Here is an 18,647-nt window from a genome sequence, read left to right as displayed (position 1 = left end):
CTAAACTCACTCAGTCAGTCAGTTTAACGTCAAGACTATATGCTTATTAACCATTTCACCCCTACAAATGGTATAAGAAATACAGTAGTCTCATTGTATTCTTTTCAGGAAACATCCTTTACCGGAACAAAAGCAGCAAACCGCAAGAATCCCTCTTCTTCAAGTGCTAAGACAACAGTGAGTCACGTGGTTACAGTGAACAAACGATCTGTGTCAGAGTCAAACGCTTCTCATGCCAATGGCAATGACCTTTCACCCTGGCAGGTGGCTCCACCTGAGAAGAAAGTGGAAAGGAAGATAACTCTAACTACAGAATTGTGAAGTGCAATGGAACACGTGAATAATAATGATTCAGACAAGAGACTTCCGAAGGAGAGTGTTTTAGAGATGTGACTATTTGGACAAATTCTTCTTGGAAGAGACTTAAATTTGCCAGAATGAATATCTGTGGATATATTGTGTGTAGATCTACGATGTAGGATACATAGAGAAGAGCAATGCAGGAAACGTGTAGGGAAGATATTTCAAGAAGACAATGGATTTCATGATTTTATGGCATATTTTATCCTTCATAATTATTGCTGTGTGTGGGACTATGGCCTTCTGATTACATTTTCTAACCCACGACAGAAATGGATTTCTAATCTCTTTATATTCGTCATCAACTTTCGAAAAATATTGACCATTACCGACAATGCATGTGAGTTTTCAAATTGCATATTCAGCAAATCTTTTTTAAAAACAAAATAATTGCATGAAGAACAGATCATTTTGAATCATTCTCTTCTCATAATGTTTTCAAGTCATGTGGATATTTGTTCATGTTCTATGGATATCTGTTCAAGTTATGTGGATATTTGTTCCTGTTCTATAGAATGGCACGCAAGTCCCCACCATTACAGCTACTGGAGCGATGGAAACAAGTTTTTTCACTAGAATGGAATTTGGTTGCAAAAAGATTTTGGAAGCAGGAAAGATGCTTTGTGGGCATCAAGATGATGCGTCTCAAGTTTTAATGTTTTGCTCTTGATAACAAGCAGGTTTCTCTGTCTTGAGGTGAGATGAATGTGTGTATAAACGTGTATGCTGGTTTAGGGCTGGTTGATAATACAGTGATCCCCAAACCTGCATACTTGAGACTGCTGTTGAAATATTGCTGCAGCAAAACCAGGAGGGTTGCCACAACTGATTCCATGTGAGTGCTTGCATTTGGGGAACTTCAGGAGGGGCCATATTAAGAACTCTTTTTCCACAATCTGACGTGGCAGTGTGGAAGTGGTTAAGATGTATTGGAAACAGCCACATCCGCGCACCATTTTCTGACTTCCATGTGGCATGTTATTTTCAAAACAGTTTTATACAGCACCTAATAAATTATCCCTATTGTTTTGTTTTTTAAATGCAACAACAGGAATGGGCTTACATCTCCTCTGTGTACTGTTGACATGGTCCCTCTGTTCAACAAGGTGGCCATAATATGCTATGTGTATGTTAACTAGCTTACTGTTTAACGTGACTACGTATTGCTTCTAGCTCAGCTGGTAGGGTGCTCTGTCTGGCAGTGCTTTCTGTAGTACATGACCATACGTGTTGCTTCTAGCCCTCGCCGTGTGAAGGTCGGTGGGTAGGTGACATGTTTAACAATGTATCCACGTTGAGTCAGGTGCTCTAGACAACAGGTCATTAGTTCTAGCGTAAGCACAAGAATCAGCTAACTGAAAAATCTTAAATGGCTATTTTTTGTTGGTAAATTAAACTGAGTTCAAATAAAGGAATATAGTCAAATTTTACCTTGTTATGGTTTGGGGGGAATATAATTTAAAAAAAATATTTCTTTGTGACTGAGAAATGCAGTCGTGGTAGTGTGTGGGTTTTTTAAATATTCAGTGCTCTATATTTTAAGCTTGTGTGCACTTGTGCTGCTTATGACAATATTATTAGGCTTATCGTGAGGGTCGTTTCTTAACGTCAGTTTGGGAATTTAGCAGGCTGCCCTGTTGTCAGTATTGTTACGCATTTACCGGTTTTGTATAGTTTGTGGATGTCATCGTGCATGTTATTTATAGTAACACTAACTAGCGGCGTGTATTTCTGTCTACACAATGTAATTGAACATATATTTGAACTTCTTGCCACTGTGTAATCAGATTTGTTCTAATCATAGTCTATGCATGTTTGCTATTCCGATGTTTGACATATCCCGAAGCATGCCTTACTTCATGAAGACATATCAGCACTATTCCTCTTGTCCAGCTGCCCGATTCCGTCGACTCAATGTGGGCCTTATGCTTATTTTCAACTAAGATGTTATTCAACAGAAAGGTTCTTACAAATATTTTTTTGTATTTTATTTTATCTACCTACATACAGGAACTATTCAGTGGAAGACACATCGAGTGGACACACAGAGTGTTGAGTCATGTTTGAATTGTGGCGATGGATTCCACAGGCATTACGGTTGATGTATTCACCAGAATTGTGAGGAAACATTAGCCATCAGTGAAGACAGACCCTGGGGTCGTTGTTTAGAGATGTATATACATGTGCTTGCTTCAGCTGAGCAACTGTGTCATGATTGTTTAATGGCAGACAATACGTAAGAGGTTGGGATATTTGGTTGCAAAGACGATCAACGTCTCATGTATAAAAAGTTGTCCAACCCCAGTTTGGGAATTTGTCGTGTGAAGATTTAGGTTACAATTGGTCCCTAGCAACTAAATTTGTCATTAGAGGCAAATTAATCGTAGATCGATTCTCATTGCATCGGTCACTGGATTGTCTGGTGTAGACATGAATGTTTACAGACCGTCGTCACGTAGCTGGAATATTGCTGAATGTTGCAGACAAGCTAGTGAATAACTTCAATCTGTCTGTTGGGGGGAAGTTGCACAAACCAGGGTCTTCTGTACATTGTGTAAGTAAGTTTTAATTGTTACTTGTTGCCATTTTTTTAACTTTAATGTGAACAGATATTTTTTTTTAAGTAGCTGTCATTGAAAGGGGTTGTGACTTCTTGGTGTTTACTTATGAATCTTGATTGCGGTTTTCATTACACTTCAACAAAAACAGGTTAACTACTGCTTCGACGTAGATAGTAGAGGTAGGAAAATTTACGTTGTTACATGATACACTATGTTTGTTTATAAGGCGAGGAGTTATTTTCTGATTTAGCTAGCTGTACACAAGTTACACCTTGACATTCGCTGACAATGGTGGACATTCCTGGTTGTCATCATGGTTGTAACCCTGGTTGTTACGGGGGGGAGAATTTGCTGTTTTAGCCATACAGTCTATACACTGGGTAGTGGCCGATATGTTATGTGGCATTCCATCGTGAAATAGTTCACTGAGTCAAGGTAGCTCGGTGGAGTTGGGGAGGGAAATGTGATATTTTTAGATGTTGTTGAATGTAGGTATTTACTAACACGTACAAATGAGCAAGTAATTTCTGGCATTCAAAGATGAAGGTCCTTTCTGACAATTTTCACGCAATATTTTTTATACTTATATTTTGAATTCCTTCTACGCTTTCAGTAACACAGACTCATAGTGTGCATATTACTGTGTTTTGATGCTTTAGTACATTTGTCATTGTTGTCATCTTCATCTTCATTCAACTTTTTCCTCAAAAAACTTTGTCCTGCATACATATCTGTATTCTAGTGTACTGTTGAAATCGTAAATTATCTGTTTATAAACTTTTCCAATTGTGATATTTATTTATAATTTTGACTCAAGCCAGATTTTCTGTTTTCTTGTACGAAACTACAAAGAAAACTGACCAGCTCATTGTCCAGCTCAAGGTCGTTCAGCAACCTTGCTCTTACTAATGTGTAAATTTACCAAATATCTGATGCCTCTTCCCATCCTTGTGTCTGTCAGTGTTCGGAGGTCCACTACAGTGTGGATCTTACGTTGGTGCTGCCAAGGCTGGTATTGAAATGTATCAAGTCTAACAAACTTGCTCACATCACTTTGTGCATGTGCAAGGAACAACGGAGTATTTGTATTTCACTTACAAGAGGAGGATTTGTGTCAAATGTCATCTTCCCAGTCAGTGGATGTATTCTGTAGCCATTCTGGAACAAAAGACATCTCTCAAAATCATATTTATCAGATCTATACCGTTGACTATATTTCATTATGGGCAATATATTTTTTGTTTTTATCAATGTGTGGTGCTGATTTAGAGAACTGTGCCTTTCACTGTTTCCCAGCCACCAACATGTCACATCTGTATCTCGGGGTATGTTCACTGGAATCTCATTGGATGAGATTTTACTGGGTAACACACTTTGGACACTTTTCTCTTTTCTGGTAACTATAATTAATAGCAAAGACATTTTATCCTTCACAAAGTTGTGTGTATTTGACCAGTTAGATTCCTGAAGAATGTCAAATGCATCATATCATATTTCAGGTAAAATATTGGATGCAAGCTGTAATTGAGTTGATGAAAAGAACATAACAATATCAGCATTGTGGCATGTGTGAGGTCTAAATCTTGTTAATGATTAATACCTATCAATTTTAATATTTCATTGCTCATTAAATGTTTTGATGTCCTTCACCTTTATATCATGTACGTTAAACTTCTACACTAAATTAACAAAGAGGTGGACAACATGTCTGTTGTGTACATTGATGTAGACATGTTGTTGCCGCCACACCCAGCCTGGTTCCGTCAGTGTTGATGTTCAGGCAGCACGCATCACCAAGAGGAGACCTTCAAACAGCTTGTGTACTTTTCCTTTAATTTAAAACCTTTTGCTGGACTTGAAGTAAAGACCATTATATATCACTGGATGACGGGATGGGATAAATCCAATATACCACGGTACATCCTGTTGAGCACTGGAACATGTATTTAAAGATTTCAGTTAATCTATGGTTTTTTGTGACCTGCTGTGTATTGCTGGTCTCCTGTTGGGATGAATGCTGACCTTCCAGTCTCCCGCTCTGTCAACCTACTCTGTATATTGTGTCTGTACATAACTATGATCCGTCTGTTGGTGACAGCCCTAGCACTGTCATGGTAACAACTGGGGTTGACAGAGTTGTCTTCCCTTTAAGACAATAAAGGTATTTCAACATGATAAACATTGAGTCGGGTTTGCTTGAATTATGTTCAAGGACAGCATTACAGCAGTTACACAGCCTCTCAGGCATCTTGGAAAGCGTACATCTACATATATACATCGTTTGTCAGAACTGAAGAGGAAAGACTGAACTCAGCCAGTGATCCGGTATATTTGTGCTGTGAATATTAGAGAAGTCAGATCAACCTGAAAGGTGTTGTTCTAAATCTGGTTTAAATGTGTTTCAAGGGATTCATTCCATATTCATAATGCCAGAATAAGGCGTAGCTTGGGGTAGGACTAGAGAACCATCACCCGCCAACACAGCCTAGCTTGGGGTAGGAACAGAGACCCAGCACCTGCCAACACAGCCTAGCTTGGGGTAGGACTAGAGACCCAGCACCCACCAAAGTGGCCTAGTTTGGGGTAGGACCAGAGTCCCATTACCCACCAAAGTGGCCTAGTTTGGGGTAGGACCAGAGTCCCATTACCCACCAAAGTGGCCTAGTTTGGGGTAATACCAGAGTCCCATTACCCACCAAAGTGGCCTAGTTTGGGGTAGGACTAAAGTCCCATTACCCACCAAAGTGGCCTAGTTTGGGGTAGGACCAGAGACCCAGCACCCGCCAACACAGCCTAGTTTGGGGTAGGAACAGAGACCCAGCACCTGCCAGAGTGGCCTAGCTTTGGGTAGGACTAAAGTCCCATTACCCGCCAACATAGCCTCAGAACAACGCCGACCGCCTCCGTGGTGTAGTGGTTAGAGCGTCTGCCCGGAGAGCGGAAGGTCGCGGGTTCGATCCCCGGCCGCGTCATACCAAAAGACGTTAAAATTTGGTACTTGTTGGTCCCTGCCTGGCGCTCGGCATTAATGGGTACAACAAGGACTGGTCGGCTCGGAGTCAGTATAATGTGTTTGAGTGGGGTATTCATGCTTCACTGCGGCGTGGTATCTCAGTGGACTAGCACTATAAAACCTCACTGGGCTAGTACAAGCAGCCGCACATACACATACACACGCATGCACGTCGTCATATGAGCGAAATATTCTCAAGCACGACGTTAAACCCAATTTCACCTCACCTCAGAACAACGCCGCATTAAACTTTCACTGCAGTATATCACTAAATTACGTTCAAATGAGTCCAATCCAGCATACAATTGTGTTTTCAGCCCTCTCTATGAAAACGTTTCCTAATCTGCCAAGCCTGGTTCCACCACTTGGAATCAGAATTCAACCACACATATCTGCAGCTAAACTCGATCTCAATATCATTACCTTACCGACTTCTGTCTTCACTACCCTGGCAGATGGTGAAACCACAGGTCGATCTTACCCTCACCAAACTCAGAAAGTCTGAAACAAATCCCTTGGTGTTCCAACAGGAATACAACCAGTTACGTCCTAAGTATAACACATCCATTTTCACAGACGGATCCAAGGACCATGGCCAAGTTGCCAGTGCTACAGTTATAGAATCCAAGACTGTCTCCTCTAGGATTCCCGACAACATTTCCATTTTCACCGCTGATGCCAAAGCTATCTTCTCAGCTTTTACCTACATTAAACAGCAAAATCATTCCAAAAACGTCATCGTTTTTACAGATTCATTATCTTGCCTTCAAGCACTTCAAAATGTTACTTCAAGTCACCCAATCATCCTGGACATTTTAGAACTTTTCAACGACCTATCTACTGGCCAATGTGACATCGTCCTCTGCTGGTCGCCGGGTCACGTCGGCATAGCAGGTAACACTAAGGCCGATGCTGCAGCTAAAGCAGCTCTTGCACTGTAAAACTTTACCGTTAATTTTTACGGTAAAAGTTTGGCAGCCATGCTGCCGGTAAAAACTCAGTAGCTTTACGGGATACCGTAATAAATTCATACCGTAAAATATACGGTAAAACTCTGGCAGCCATGCTGCCGGTACAAAACCAGTAGCTTTACGGGATACCGTAATAATTCATACCGTAAAATATACGGTAATAGTTTGGCAGCCGTGCTGCCGGTACAAAACCAGTAGCTTTACGGTGTACCGAATGTATTCATACCGTAAAATATACGATGAAATTGTTGCAGTCGGTAGAATTCCTGTGCATGTATAGCCAAATAAAGTAATAACCATTTACTGGGGTTACCTGCACATAACAGCTGAAAGGCAACAGCATTGGAATGTTAGCTACAACATGGGAACTATATCTATAATTGTCTTGCTTTTAATGCTGCGAACATATGCTATTCAAATAAAAGAATACAACTGTGTTAGATGAATCTTTGAACCAGATGATTCAGATTTTATTGTTTTCAGTGTGAAGCTGGTCTTTTTCTTACATCATCAGAGTTAGTATAACGATGTTAACCTAAGTTGGCATAGTATATGCTGTATACAGCTATACCCCCTCGTACTTTGTTTAAGCTGGGGAAAAGAGGCGACAAAATGATGTGCATTAACAGCAAACAAAAGAAACATTTCCTATGTCCTGATGACAATATAGGTCTCTAACAATATAACTAATCCACGTGGACTGATATAAACAGTGATCTGTCTGAAAACATTACATGAAACAGAAAAACACTAAACGCAAACAGACTACCATTTCACTTTCTTCAAGATCAGCTTCAACCAATCTGTTGTCTGTTTGTATAGATATGCAGAGCTGTCCTTCATCTGTATTTGTATGTGTGTTATTTGCTTCAAGAACTGAATCTGATAACTCCGATAATGTGTGGTGCTTGTGCTTTCTACTTATATGAGATGAGAATGTTTATTTATGTACAATTTTGGTATTGCATGATCTAAATGGACAAACAATGGGATCCCTTCTGTCTAAATGCTGACGCAAATGTTTCAAGAGCTCCTCGATACGAGAGAATGTACTGTCACAAAAGCTTTGCCTACATACAAGATGCACATTCACATGTGACTGGCCATTTACTGACCTTGACTGACTCGTGTTTGTGTTGCGCCCATGATCACGCAGTACGTGTGCTCGAAACGCACTGTACGTGTGAAATTGTCTTACACAAAGCTCCTGACAACATGGAAACACAATGTTTGGTACGTTTCTGTGTAAACGATAATGTCTGACATACTGACGTAAGATAGAGGTCTCAAAAGTACATTCTTTGCAACGATACGTCATTACATTTGTCAAACACAAAAATACAGTTGGAAACAACAGAAAGCTAAATAGTGAACATGTAAGTCCTTAATCTGCATACTCTAGACATCGTATAGTACAAATTACCTTCCGTCTCTTCCATTCCATTTGTGTGTTCCTGGGGCCATTGTCCAGAATCTATCCATTCTTCCATCCATTCCATTTATCCATTCTTTCATATATTCTTTCCATTTTCCATTCTTTCCATCTTTCTTTTCCTTCCATTCCATCTCCTTTCCTTCTTTATTCCGTCCGTCCGTTTCCATTCCTGGGCTCTTCCATTTGTTCTTCGTGGTCCTTCTTCCGTGTCGGGTCCATGTGTCCATTTCCACTATTTATCCTTCGTTCCGTTTCCTTCCATCCGGTCCGTTCCATCCATCCTTCATTTCTCCTTTTCCTCCTCCGTCCATTCCCTGTCCATTTCCTTCCATTCAGATATTCCATCTTTGGTCCTTTCCGTCTCCGTCCATCATTATATTATATGTCCATGCTATATTCTTCCGTTCCTCCTTGGCTCCTGTCCATTCCTTTCCTGTGTCCATTCCATTATTTCCACCTTCATTCCGTCGTTCCGTGTCCATCCTTGTCGACTTCACCCATACCACACCATACTTACTCCACACCCACATTCCGCCCACACCTTTTTCTCTCTCCCTTGTGACCAAGGGGAATTGAACCTGTGCCTTTAGCACATGGGGTTGTCACTCTAACCACTCAGCTAACTTATTCTCCTTAATTTATCATGTACAAATCATGGGGCAGTAGCTCTAGACCTTAGACAAGATGAACAGTTCAAGAGACTGTTTGAAATTATACACATTTTTTGTGGCAATTCTCAGTTTTGTTTCAGTTTTGCCCAAGTATTCAAGATGTGCGCTGATGTAGTACGAAAGAGGTCGATGCGTCGCCTGATGTTCGACCAAGATGAGCTCAACAAGAACCCTGTTGAGAATGTTTCAGCTGTACCGCTGGATGAAGACATGTTTGAGTGGCACTGTAACATTAAACAAGATGACATCATATACCACCTGCTGCTGTTCTTCCCCAACAACTATCCATACGACTCCCCAAGTGCTGAGTTTGTTCCTTCTGGCTTCCAGTACAACAGTGGAGCAACCAAACCAGGAAAACGAGGGACAAAAATATGTCTGAACATTTTCAGTGACTTTGCTGACATTCATACAGAATGGGCTGATCAGAAGGCCCTTGGATGGTCCCCTGGATATACCGTCCAGACTGTTCTGATGAACGTCATCTCATTTCTGGCTGAGACTCAGGCATCTGACTGGGCTTGGATGAAGGAAGCCAATAGCCACAACCTCAAACTGTCCAAAAGCTTCACGTGTAAAGAATGTGGCCACACATACAAGAAGCCCTATCCTTCTTTAGAAACCAAACCAGCTGCTAAAGCCCCGAAGGTCAAGGATGATGGTAAGCCTGAAATTGTCGACTACATCTCTAAGGATCGGTTTAAAGTTGCGAAGCCAAAATCACAGAATGATTTGTACGGTTATGGGCTGGTTGTGTCGGGCCCTCCAAGTAGACCCTCCCTGACCACGCCATGTGAGTTCCTGACGGGAGAGTCCTACTGCGGGATGCTGAAGTCCATGGGTAAGGTTCAGAGTGTGATGAAGGAGGACCTGAAGTACTTCCTCCCTCTCTACATCCACCCTCTCCATGGCAACGAGATCCAGCCAACATTTGAAGCCACGATGAAGGAGTTGGCCCAGCTGTTGCTAAGCTGCAAGAGAAAGACGGTGGCCGAGATGGTTCTGAAAGTCATACCAAACCTCATGAGTGCCACCGTTGTTGAGTTCTCCAAGGGAACCCAGCACACCAGTGAGAACAGTCTCAATGGCTATTTTGCTCTGCACCGGCTACTGCTGTGGGCTATGGAGATCTACACCGAACTGCAGGACATTGTAGAAGAGAGGCTGAAGGTGAGGTTGGATTATCTACCCTTGCCTGAAGGTAACACTTTAGGTTCTTACTTTCTTTGGCTTTAATATAAATTATTGTGAAAGAGATTCTGAAGGTGAGATTTATCAGCCATAAGTTAATGGTAAGTATTTAGGCCCTTAAGTCATTTGTCTTTCCTGGAAATTGATTTAAAAGAGATTCTTAATGGAAATTGGATTATCTGGCCATGGGTCAAGGTAATATGTTTCCATCTTTGTTGAGATGTTTCTGGGTTTGGCAACTCACCTGAAGGTCATGAGCTTCCACCCAACAGTGCCTCACTCTGTCACTGGCAGTGGCACATATGTAAAACTGTCCTATCTGTAACAGTGGTGACTGTGGTCATTCTTCCTGCAGGTCATGGGGTCAGTCCTCAAACATGTACCCATCCTAGATGCCAGTGGTAGCAAGAATGTCTCTATATCCTCAAACATGTACCCATCCTAGATGCCAGTAGTAGCAAGAGTGTCTCTATATCCTCAAACATGTACCCTTCCTAGATGCCAGTAGTAGCAAGAATGTCTCTATATCCTCAAACATGTACCCATCCTAGATGTCAGTAGTAGCAAGAATGTCTCTATATCCTCAAACATGTACCCATCCTAGATGCCAGTAGTAGCAAGAATGTCTCTATATCCTCAAACATGTACCCATCCTAGATGCCAGTAGTAGCAAGAATGTCTCTATATCCTCAAACATGTACCCATCCTAGATGCCAGTAGTAGCAAGAATGTCTCTATATCCTCAAACATGTACCCATCCTAGATGCCAGTAGTAGCAAGAGTGTCTCTATATCCTCAAACATGTACCCATCCTAGATGCCAGTAGTAGCAAGAGTGTCTCTATATCCTCAAACATGTACCCATCCTAGATGCCAGTAGTAGCAAGAGTGTCTCTATATCCTCAAACATGTACCCATCCTAGATGTCAGTAGTAGCAAGAATGTCTCTATAATGATCCTCAAACATGTACCCATCCTAGATGCCAGTAGTAGCAAGAATGTCTTTATATCCTCAAACATGTACCCATCCTAGATGTCAGTAGTAGCAAGAATGTCTCTATATCCTCAAACATGTACCCATCCTAGATGTCAGTAGTAGCAAGAATGTCTCTATATCCTCAAACATGTACCCATCCTAGATGCCAGTAGTAGCAAGAATGTCTTTATATCCTCAAACATGTACCCATCCTAGATGTCAGTAGTAGCAAGAATGTCTCTATATCCTCAAACATGTACCCATCCTAGATGTCAGTAGTAGCAAGAATGTCTCTATAATGATCCTCAAACATGTACCCATCCTAGATGCCAGTAGTAGCAAGAATGTCTTTATATCCTCAAACATGTACCCATCCTAGATGTCAGTAGTAGCAAGAATGTCTCTATATCCTCAAACATGTACCCATCCTAGATGCCAGTAGTAGCAAGAATGTCTCTATATCCTCAAACATGTACCCATCCTAGATGCCAGTAGTAGCAAGAGTGTCTCTATATCCTCAAACATGTACCCATCCTAGATGCCAGTAGTAGCAAGAATGTCCTTATATCCTCAAACATGTACGCATCCTAGATGCCAGTAGTAGCAAGAGAGTCTCTATATCCTCAAACATGTACCCATCCTGGATGCCAGTAGTAGCAAGAGTGTCTCTATATCCTCAAACATGTACCCATCCTAGATGCCAGTAGTAGCAAGAGTGTCTCTATATCCTCAAACATGTACCCATCCTAGATGCCAGTAGTAGCAAGAATGTCTTTATATCCTCAAACATGTACGCATCCTAGATGCCAGTAGTAGCAAGAGAGTCTCTATATCCTCAAACATGTACCCATCCTAGATGCCAGTAGTAGCAAGAATGTCTTTATATCCTCAAACATGTACGCATCCTAGATGCCAGTAGTAGCAAGAGAGTCTCTATATCCTCAAACATGTACCCATCCTAGATGCCAGTAGTAGCAAGAGTGTCTCTATATCCTCAAACATGTACCCATCCTAGATGCCAGTAGTAGCAAGAATGTCTCTATATCCTCAAACATGTACCCATCCTAGATGCCAGTAGTAGCAAGAATGTCTCTATATCCTCAATCATGTACCCATCCTAGATGTCAGTAGTGGCAAGAATGTCTCTATATCCTCAAACATGTACCCATCCTAGATGCCAGTAGTAGCAAGAGTGTCTCTATATCCTCAAACATGTACCCATCCTAGATGCCAGTAGTAGCAAGAGTGTCTCTATATCCTCAAACATGTACCCATCCTAGATGCCAGTAGTAGCAAGAATGTCTCTATATCCTCAAACATGTACCCATCCTAGATGCCAGTAGTAGCAAGAATGTCTCTATATCCTCAAACATGTACCCATCCTAGATGCCAGTAGTAGCAAGAGTGTCTCTATATCCTCAAACATGTACCCTTCCTAGATGCCAGTAGTAGCAAGAATGTCTCTATATCCTCAAACATGTACCCATCCTAGATGCCAGTAGTAGCAAGAGAGTCTCTATATCCTCAAACATGTACCCATCCTAGATGCCAGTAGTAGCAAGAGTGTCTCTATATCCTCAAACATGTACCCATCCTAGATGCCAGTAGTAGCAAGAATGTCTCTATATCCTCAAACATGTACCCATCCTAGATGTCAGTAGTAGCAAGAATGTCTCTATATCCTCAAACATGTACCCATCCTAGATGCCAGTAGTAGCAAGAATGTCTCTATTTCCTCAAACATGTACCCATCCTAGATGCCAGTAGTAGCAAGAATGTCTCTATATCCTCAAACATGTACCCATCCTAGATGCCAGTAGTAGCAAGAATGTCTATATATTCTCAAACATAATCACATCCCAAACCACACCATTTTGTGTTGGATAAATCTGTGTCTGTTACATCATTTAAAGATAACAATTTAACTGTCCAATTATATTTTCTGCAGGTCTTCATTGATTCTGAGACAAATCGAACCAAGAGAGCGTGTCCTCATATTGGGGAATGGCTTCTTCTTCTCACAGCATCCAGCAAGTACAGGTACTGCCATGACAACATAGCCCTGCTAGACATTAACATATGGACCCGGGGTGTATCAATGTAATAAACCGAACCAATCAGCTTGGCATCACTGTGTGATAAATATGCAAATGAGTTTATCAGAGACTCCTTGTAACATTAACTCCATACATCAGTGTGATGTCTGCTTGTTTAACAACTATTGCCCAGTGTGATGTCATGTGACCTCATCAGTACAAATCATTGACGATGATGTCATCCATCGTTCGTTTTGACTCAATCAATTTTATTGTCTACAAAATTCCCAAAAGGAAGGCCATGGTCAATACCAAAAGTTAGTTCAGAGTTACAAATTGTCTGTACATGTGAATTCACAAGGCAAAATTGAAATTTTCTCGGAACACACCATTCCTCGCGGTTTGGTATTCATAGTATATCATATTTAGGATGCTGAATAACACTGAATTGTTGAACTAACATAACCGTTTCTTGATAACACATTCTTGCCTGGACTGTGCTTGAGTATTGAAGCAGTGATCGGCCATCCAATGGTGAAGGGGATGTTGACAGACCCAGCTGGTCACAGTTACAGTTGGGGGAGAGAGGGGGGGGTACAATGAGTAGCCAGCTCCTTAGAGTTTCTGGGACTGTGGTCAGTTTGCGTGAGGCAAGTGACTTCAAGTTGCCCCAGATACCCAGTGAATGGGTTCCCAATAAGATGAGGCTGTGAGGTAAATTCACACATATGCCAGCTTGGGCTGTATACTCCCCAGGGAGTAGAGAATGCATTCATCCACATCTACAGGGTGCTGTTATGGAGTCAACTGTGGTTACATTAACTCTGTAGGACAGCCCATAGCTCTGCGTGGTCACTAGTGAAGTGTAACGTTTACAGAGAGCAGCACAGAGATGTGGTTACAACAGCTCCCTTGCACTCTCTTGAAGAGTCATCACTGGTAGTAGAGCCAGTGTTGTTGCTGTTGTTATTGCTGTTGCTGTTGTTGCTGTTTTCATCTTGACGGTGTGTTGACAGATGGTCAGATGCAGCTCATGCCTACCTGTCAGAGTCATCATTGGTGGTTGTGTTGTTATTGCTGTTGCTGTTGTTGCTGTTTTCATCTTGTGTTGACAGATGGTCAGATGCAGTGTTAGAGTCATCATTGGTAGTAGAGCCAGTGTTGTTGCTGTTGTTGTTGTTGCTGTTGCTGTTGTTGCTGTTTTCATCTTGACGGTGTGTTGACAGATGGTCAGATGCAGCTCATGCCTACCTGTCAGAGTCATCATTGGTAGTAGAGGCAGTGTTGTTGCTGTTGTTGTTGTTGCTGTTGCTGTTGTTGCTGTTTTCATCTTGACGGTGTGTTGACAGATGGTCGGATGCAGCTCATGCCTACCTGTCAGAGTCATTCAAGCGGAACGTGATGTGGTACGTGAAGGACGATGCACAGCTGGGTTATGTGGACACCGACATGGACTACCGCCTGACCAACACCCTCACCCGCACCGCCGTCAGCAGGAAGCTCCTCGCCTTCCAGGTACTGGAGGTTGTCACACGCCATTAAAAAACATGCTCATATCTTTGTGATTTTACCTGTCCTGACTGAAAATGATATTTTTGTCATGACTTACTTGTCAGTAATCTCCATCAACGTCTTCCCCTCAGAAACTATTCTGTCAGTGAAGGTCAATGATTCCACCCTCCCTCCTGCCTGAGTTTGTGCAAGTGGGTTGAACCAATGCCATATATTGTGTTTATTTGAGGCCTTAACTTAAAAACTGTTCAGAAATTTGGCATGTGTTTAGTTGGTAGTGGTGCTTCATTTTGTAAATAGTTTAAATGTGGAGCTTACGTTGACAGTGCTATTGCAAAATACATTTCTGGATCTGAAACCATCTCCTCTGAAATTCAGACTCCATACAGGGTAAGATTTCGTTTAGAGATGTCATTAGATGTCCATACAGAGAAGTATCATTAGATGTCCATACAGGGAGGTGTCATTAGATGTCTATGCAGAGAGGTGTCATTAGATGTCTATGCAGGGAGGTGAGATGTCAATACAGGTGTCATTAGATGTCTATGCAGGGAGGTGTCATTAGATGTCCATACAGAGATGTCATTAGATGTCCATACAGAGAGGTGTCATTAGATGTCCATACAGGGAGGTGTCATTAGATGTCCATACAGGGAGGTGTCATTAGATGTCAATACAGGGAGGTGTCATTAGATGTCCATACAGAGAGGTGTCATTAGATGTCCATACAGGGAGGTGTCATTAGATGTCCATGTAGAGAGATGTCATTAGATGTCCATGTAGAGAGGTGTCATTAGATGTCCATGTAGAGAGGTGTCATTAGATGTCCATGTAGAGAGGTGTCACTAGATGTCCATGCAGAGAGGTGTCATTAGATGTCCATGTAGTGAGGTGTCATTAGATATCCATGCAGAGAGGTGTCATTAGATGTCCATGTAGAGAGGTGTCATTAGATGTCCATGCAGAGAGGTGTCATTAGATATCCATGCAGAGAGGTCCAAGAAAAACTGTCATTGGGCAGGATAAATTTGTGAAGATTTGTTTTTTAAACACTATTTCAACTCCAGGTGCTGTTCCTGGATATTGCAATGCCTGCTGGAAAATCCCGAAAGGAGCTCCTGAAACGCTACGATGAAAACCACGGATTCCCCTCACCAGACATGGTGAAGCAGATGAAAGGAGCCGTGCAGCAGATCAACGACATGAACACTTACGATGACTGGTACAAGGTGAGACTTACGATGACTTGTACATGGTACTTTTGATGATCAGTGTAACATACGACATTTAGACTTACAATGACTTGTATGAGGTAGGTTTGACAATCAGGGGCAAAGTAGGCTTGACAATCAGAGCAATAGACATATGATGACTTACGCAGAACTAAAAGTGGTGTATTAAAATGAGTGAGTCTAAGACGATCTTCTCATATCCTAACTCTAAGGCCTTAGACCCATGACAACAGTAGCATTACAGTCACCTTGAGGAACGGTGCCCAGGTCAGTAATGCTAAATATATGATCGAAGTTATCTTGGTGACAGAAATATATCATCATCTTACAGCTCCTGAAGCTGAAGCCCCCAACCAAGAAGGAACTGTTCGACCGACTGGTCAAGGCTGTCAAGTTCTCTATCCAGACCGATGGCTATAAGTGGACATTTTGGAAGACTGCAGGTGGGTGGAACCAGGTCCTCAAACGTTATCCAGGTGGCAAGATTCCAGGGGAACCAGATCCACCCAAGAAAGAACCCAAAGGTAAAGGGAAGAAGGCAGAGGAAGAGGAAGTGAAGAAGCCAACGGGGCGAGGCAAGGGTAAAGGTCCTGCCAAGGGGAAGGCAGCAGCAGTTGAAGAAGATGAAGAAGAAGAGGAGGAGGAAGAGGAAGTGAAGAAGCCAAAGGGGCGAGGCAAGGGTAAAGGTCCTGCCAAGGGGAAGGCAGCAGCAGTTGAAGAAGATGAAGAAGAAGAGGAGGAGGAGGAAGTGAAGAAGCCAAAGGGGCGAGGCAAGGGTAAAGGTCCTGCCAAGGGGAAGGCGGTCGTAAAGGGGAAGAAGGGGAAGAAAGTGGAAGAGTCGGAACCAGAGGAGGAAGAGATGGAGGTTGTGAAGCCAGCCAGAGGAAGAGGAAGAGGAGTGAAGAGGACAGCCGAGGAGGCCAAGGTTGGGGGAAGAGGAAGAGGAGGGGCAAAGAAGAGGCGATAGAGAAGTTTGGAGAAACAATTGGTTTGAGATGAGCTGAGGACGGACAGCACCAGTGTTCAGATCAGATCAATTCCCATCATTAAGTGTGCACTAGACTGTAGTTTGTATAACTGTCATCTTGGATGTTTTATGCACTGTGTGTTTGTGTTTTGTGCCAGAAATCATTTGACAAGAAGGCATTGAGAACATGACCTGAAGCTCTGTACTGGAAGCACTGCAGGATCGGTGAGATCTAACAGACTAGCCAGCGCCACTCAGTTCTGTGATAACAACAAGAATATATATTTCATTTTAACTTAAAAAGTTTTGAAATGTTTCAAGCAATTTTCATGACATTTCAGGAACTGTGTTTTCAAGTGGTCTAAAGACACTGCAAGATATTGTGGTGCTAGCTAAACCACTGCCATGTATGAAAGGGGCCTTAACTTCACCACATCTGATGATACGATTTCATCACATCAAACAATAGCCTTCACTCAACATGATTCTTTATTCTCCACAAGATCCAGTATGTCCCTAGTAGTCCAATCAGTTAATATATCCAGTGGCTTAATCTGTACTTGGGCACCAGGGCAAACTGTGGGAGGTTTGTTTGTTTCTGGAGGGTTCTGAAAGGCAGTAACATACTTATGACTTTTTCACATTCCTAGGTGAAACTGGTCGGAATCTACTGTCGTCCTTGTGGCGTGAATACAAGTTGGTTACAAAATTGCATTACAAGGCTTATTTGTCACAGAATTGCAGCACTTGTCTTTTTTGTAGATGTTTAGAATACATTCCTTCAGTTGTCTGTTTGTAGATGTTTAGAATACATTCCTTCAGACAGAAAACCAATTTCCTTTACCAACATCATACTTCAGGCTTTTCACCAGAGGATTCATATTTTAGAAGTTTTCATGGGACAATTTCACCTGCCTCGTGACATCAGTTTATGTTTGATATTTGTATGTGATGTTTGAGCAGGAGGTACATTCAGAAGGGTGTTGTGTGTGTGTGTGTGTGTGTGTGTGATCCCTCTGAGGGAGCATCCAGTTCACTCATAGTGTTCATGCAGCAAGTAATTCATTCATTTTTTACTGTTAAGACCGGTTTGGCAGTTGGGTGTTCACAGAGACCATCTCTGGGTGTTCAACACCAAACCTGAAATTCTCTATTGCCACCACCATCAACAATTCATCATTTTATGTCTGTTTCTGAACAAACTTAATATTTTGATAAATAATTACCGTCACTGACCTGAAATAGATGTTCCCAAAGGGAGGAAACTGCTGCATGACAATAAACTGTATCTGTTATCATGTTATTTAATTTCCAGTTTCCTTATTACTGTTTTTCAAAATATTTCTAATAAATTAAAGAAATTAATGTTTTTTCATGTTTATACAACAAAATATGAGAGTAGTGCAGCATTCCACTACTTGGTGATGATGTGTACCTAGAGCATGGTTGTGTAGCTACAGAAGGTTAGTGTGGATGGGTTATTGTCTTTACTACAACAGAAGCCACATTTTGCAGAAGATCCTTACACCTTCATCAACAAGGTGGTGTACAGACTTCCCAGCAGTGGATGGGTACCTGGTAGGATAAGGTGGCAACTTTGTTAAATAAGAAGGTGGCTTGTTCATGAGGAACATGATGAATTTAGGCTGTGAAACTGGAGTTTATTTTTGATGGCTGATATCACGAAAAATACAAGACTGACATATTGACGGGCTAGCTAGGG

At 41.9% G+C, this 18,647-nt stretch overlaps 2 protein-coding genes across 7 annotated transcripts in view; both read left to right on the top strand.

The window, feature by feature from the left end:
• LOC124281677 (band 4.1-like protein 5) overlaps positions 1-5,100 on the top strand; it is an 84,704-nt gene extending 79,604 nt beyond the window's left edge. For 4 of the 5 annotated variants that reach the window (XM_046717626.1, XM_046717627.1, XM_046717625.1 and 1 more), the window contains one exon: positions 109-5,100. In XM_046717626.1, the coding sequence (XP_046573582.1) occupies positions 109-321 (213 nt within the window). In that variant the 3' untranslated portion in view covers positions 322-5,100. The remainder of the gene's footprint in view (positions 1-108) is intronic. The other variant, XR_006899958.1, reaches the window with a different exon arrangement.
• Positions 5,101-9,053: 3,953 nt separating this feature from the next.
• On the top strand, positions 9,054-18,289 carry LOC124281679. Of its 2 annotated transcripts, XM_046717630.1 has the most exons (6): positions 9,054-10,181; positions 13,126-13,217; positions 14,563-14,728; positions 15,793-15,954; positions 16,289-16,643; positions 16,740-18,289. In XM_046717630.1, the coding sequence occupies exons 1-6, from the start codon at positions 9,111-9,113 to the stop codon at positions 16,922-16,924; spliced, it is 2,031 nt and encodes a 676-aa protein (XP_046573586.1). In that variant the 5' UTR covers positions 9,054-9,110; the 3' UTR covers positions 16,925-18,289. The 2 variants fall into 2 exon arrangements, with proteins under 2 accessions (XP_046573586.1, XP_046573585.1); XM_046717629.1 differs by having other exon boundaries at positions 16,289-18,289.
• Positions 18,290-18,647: the final 358 nt, after the last annotated feature.

The sequence above is a fragment of the Haliotis rubra genome, unplaced genomic scaffold, assembly GCF_003918875.1.
Source record: "Haliotis rubra isolate DU_JTF1 unplaced genomic scaffold, ASM391887v1 Scf288, whole genome shotgun sequence".
Lineage (NCBI taxonomy): Eukaryota > Metazoa > Mollusca > Gastropoda > Lepetellida > Haliotidae > Haliotis > Haliotis rubra.
This window is presented reverse-complemented; position numbering and strand designations above follow the sequence as displayed.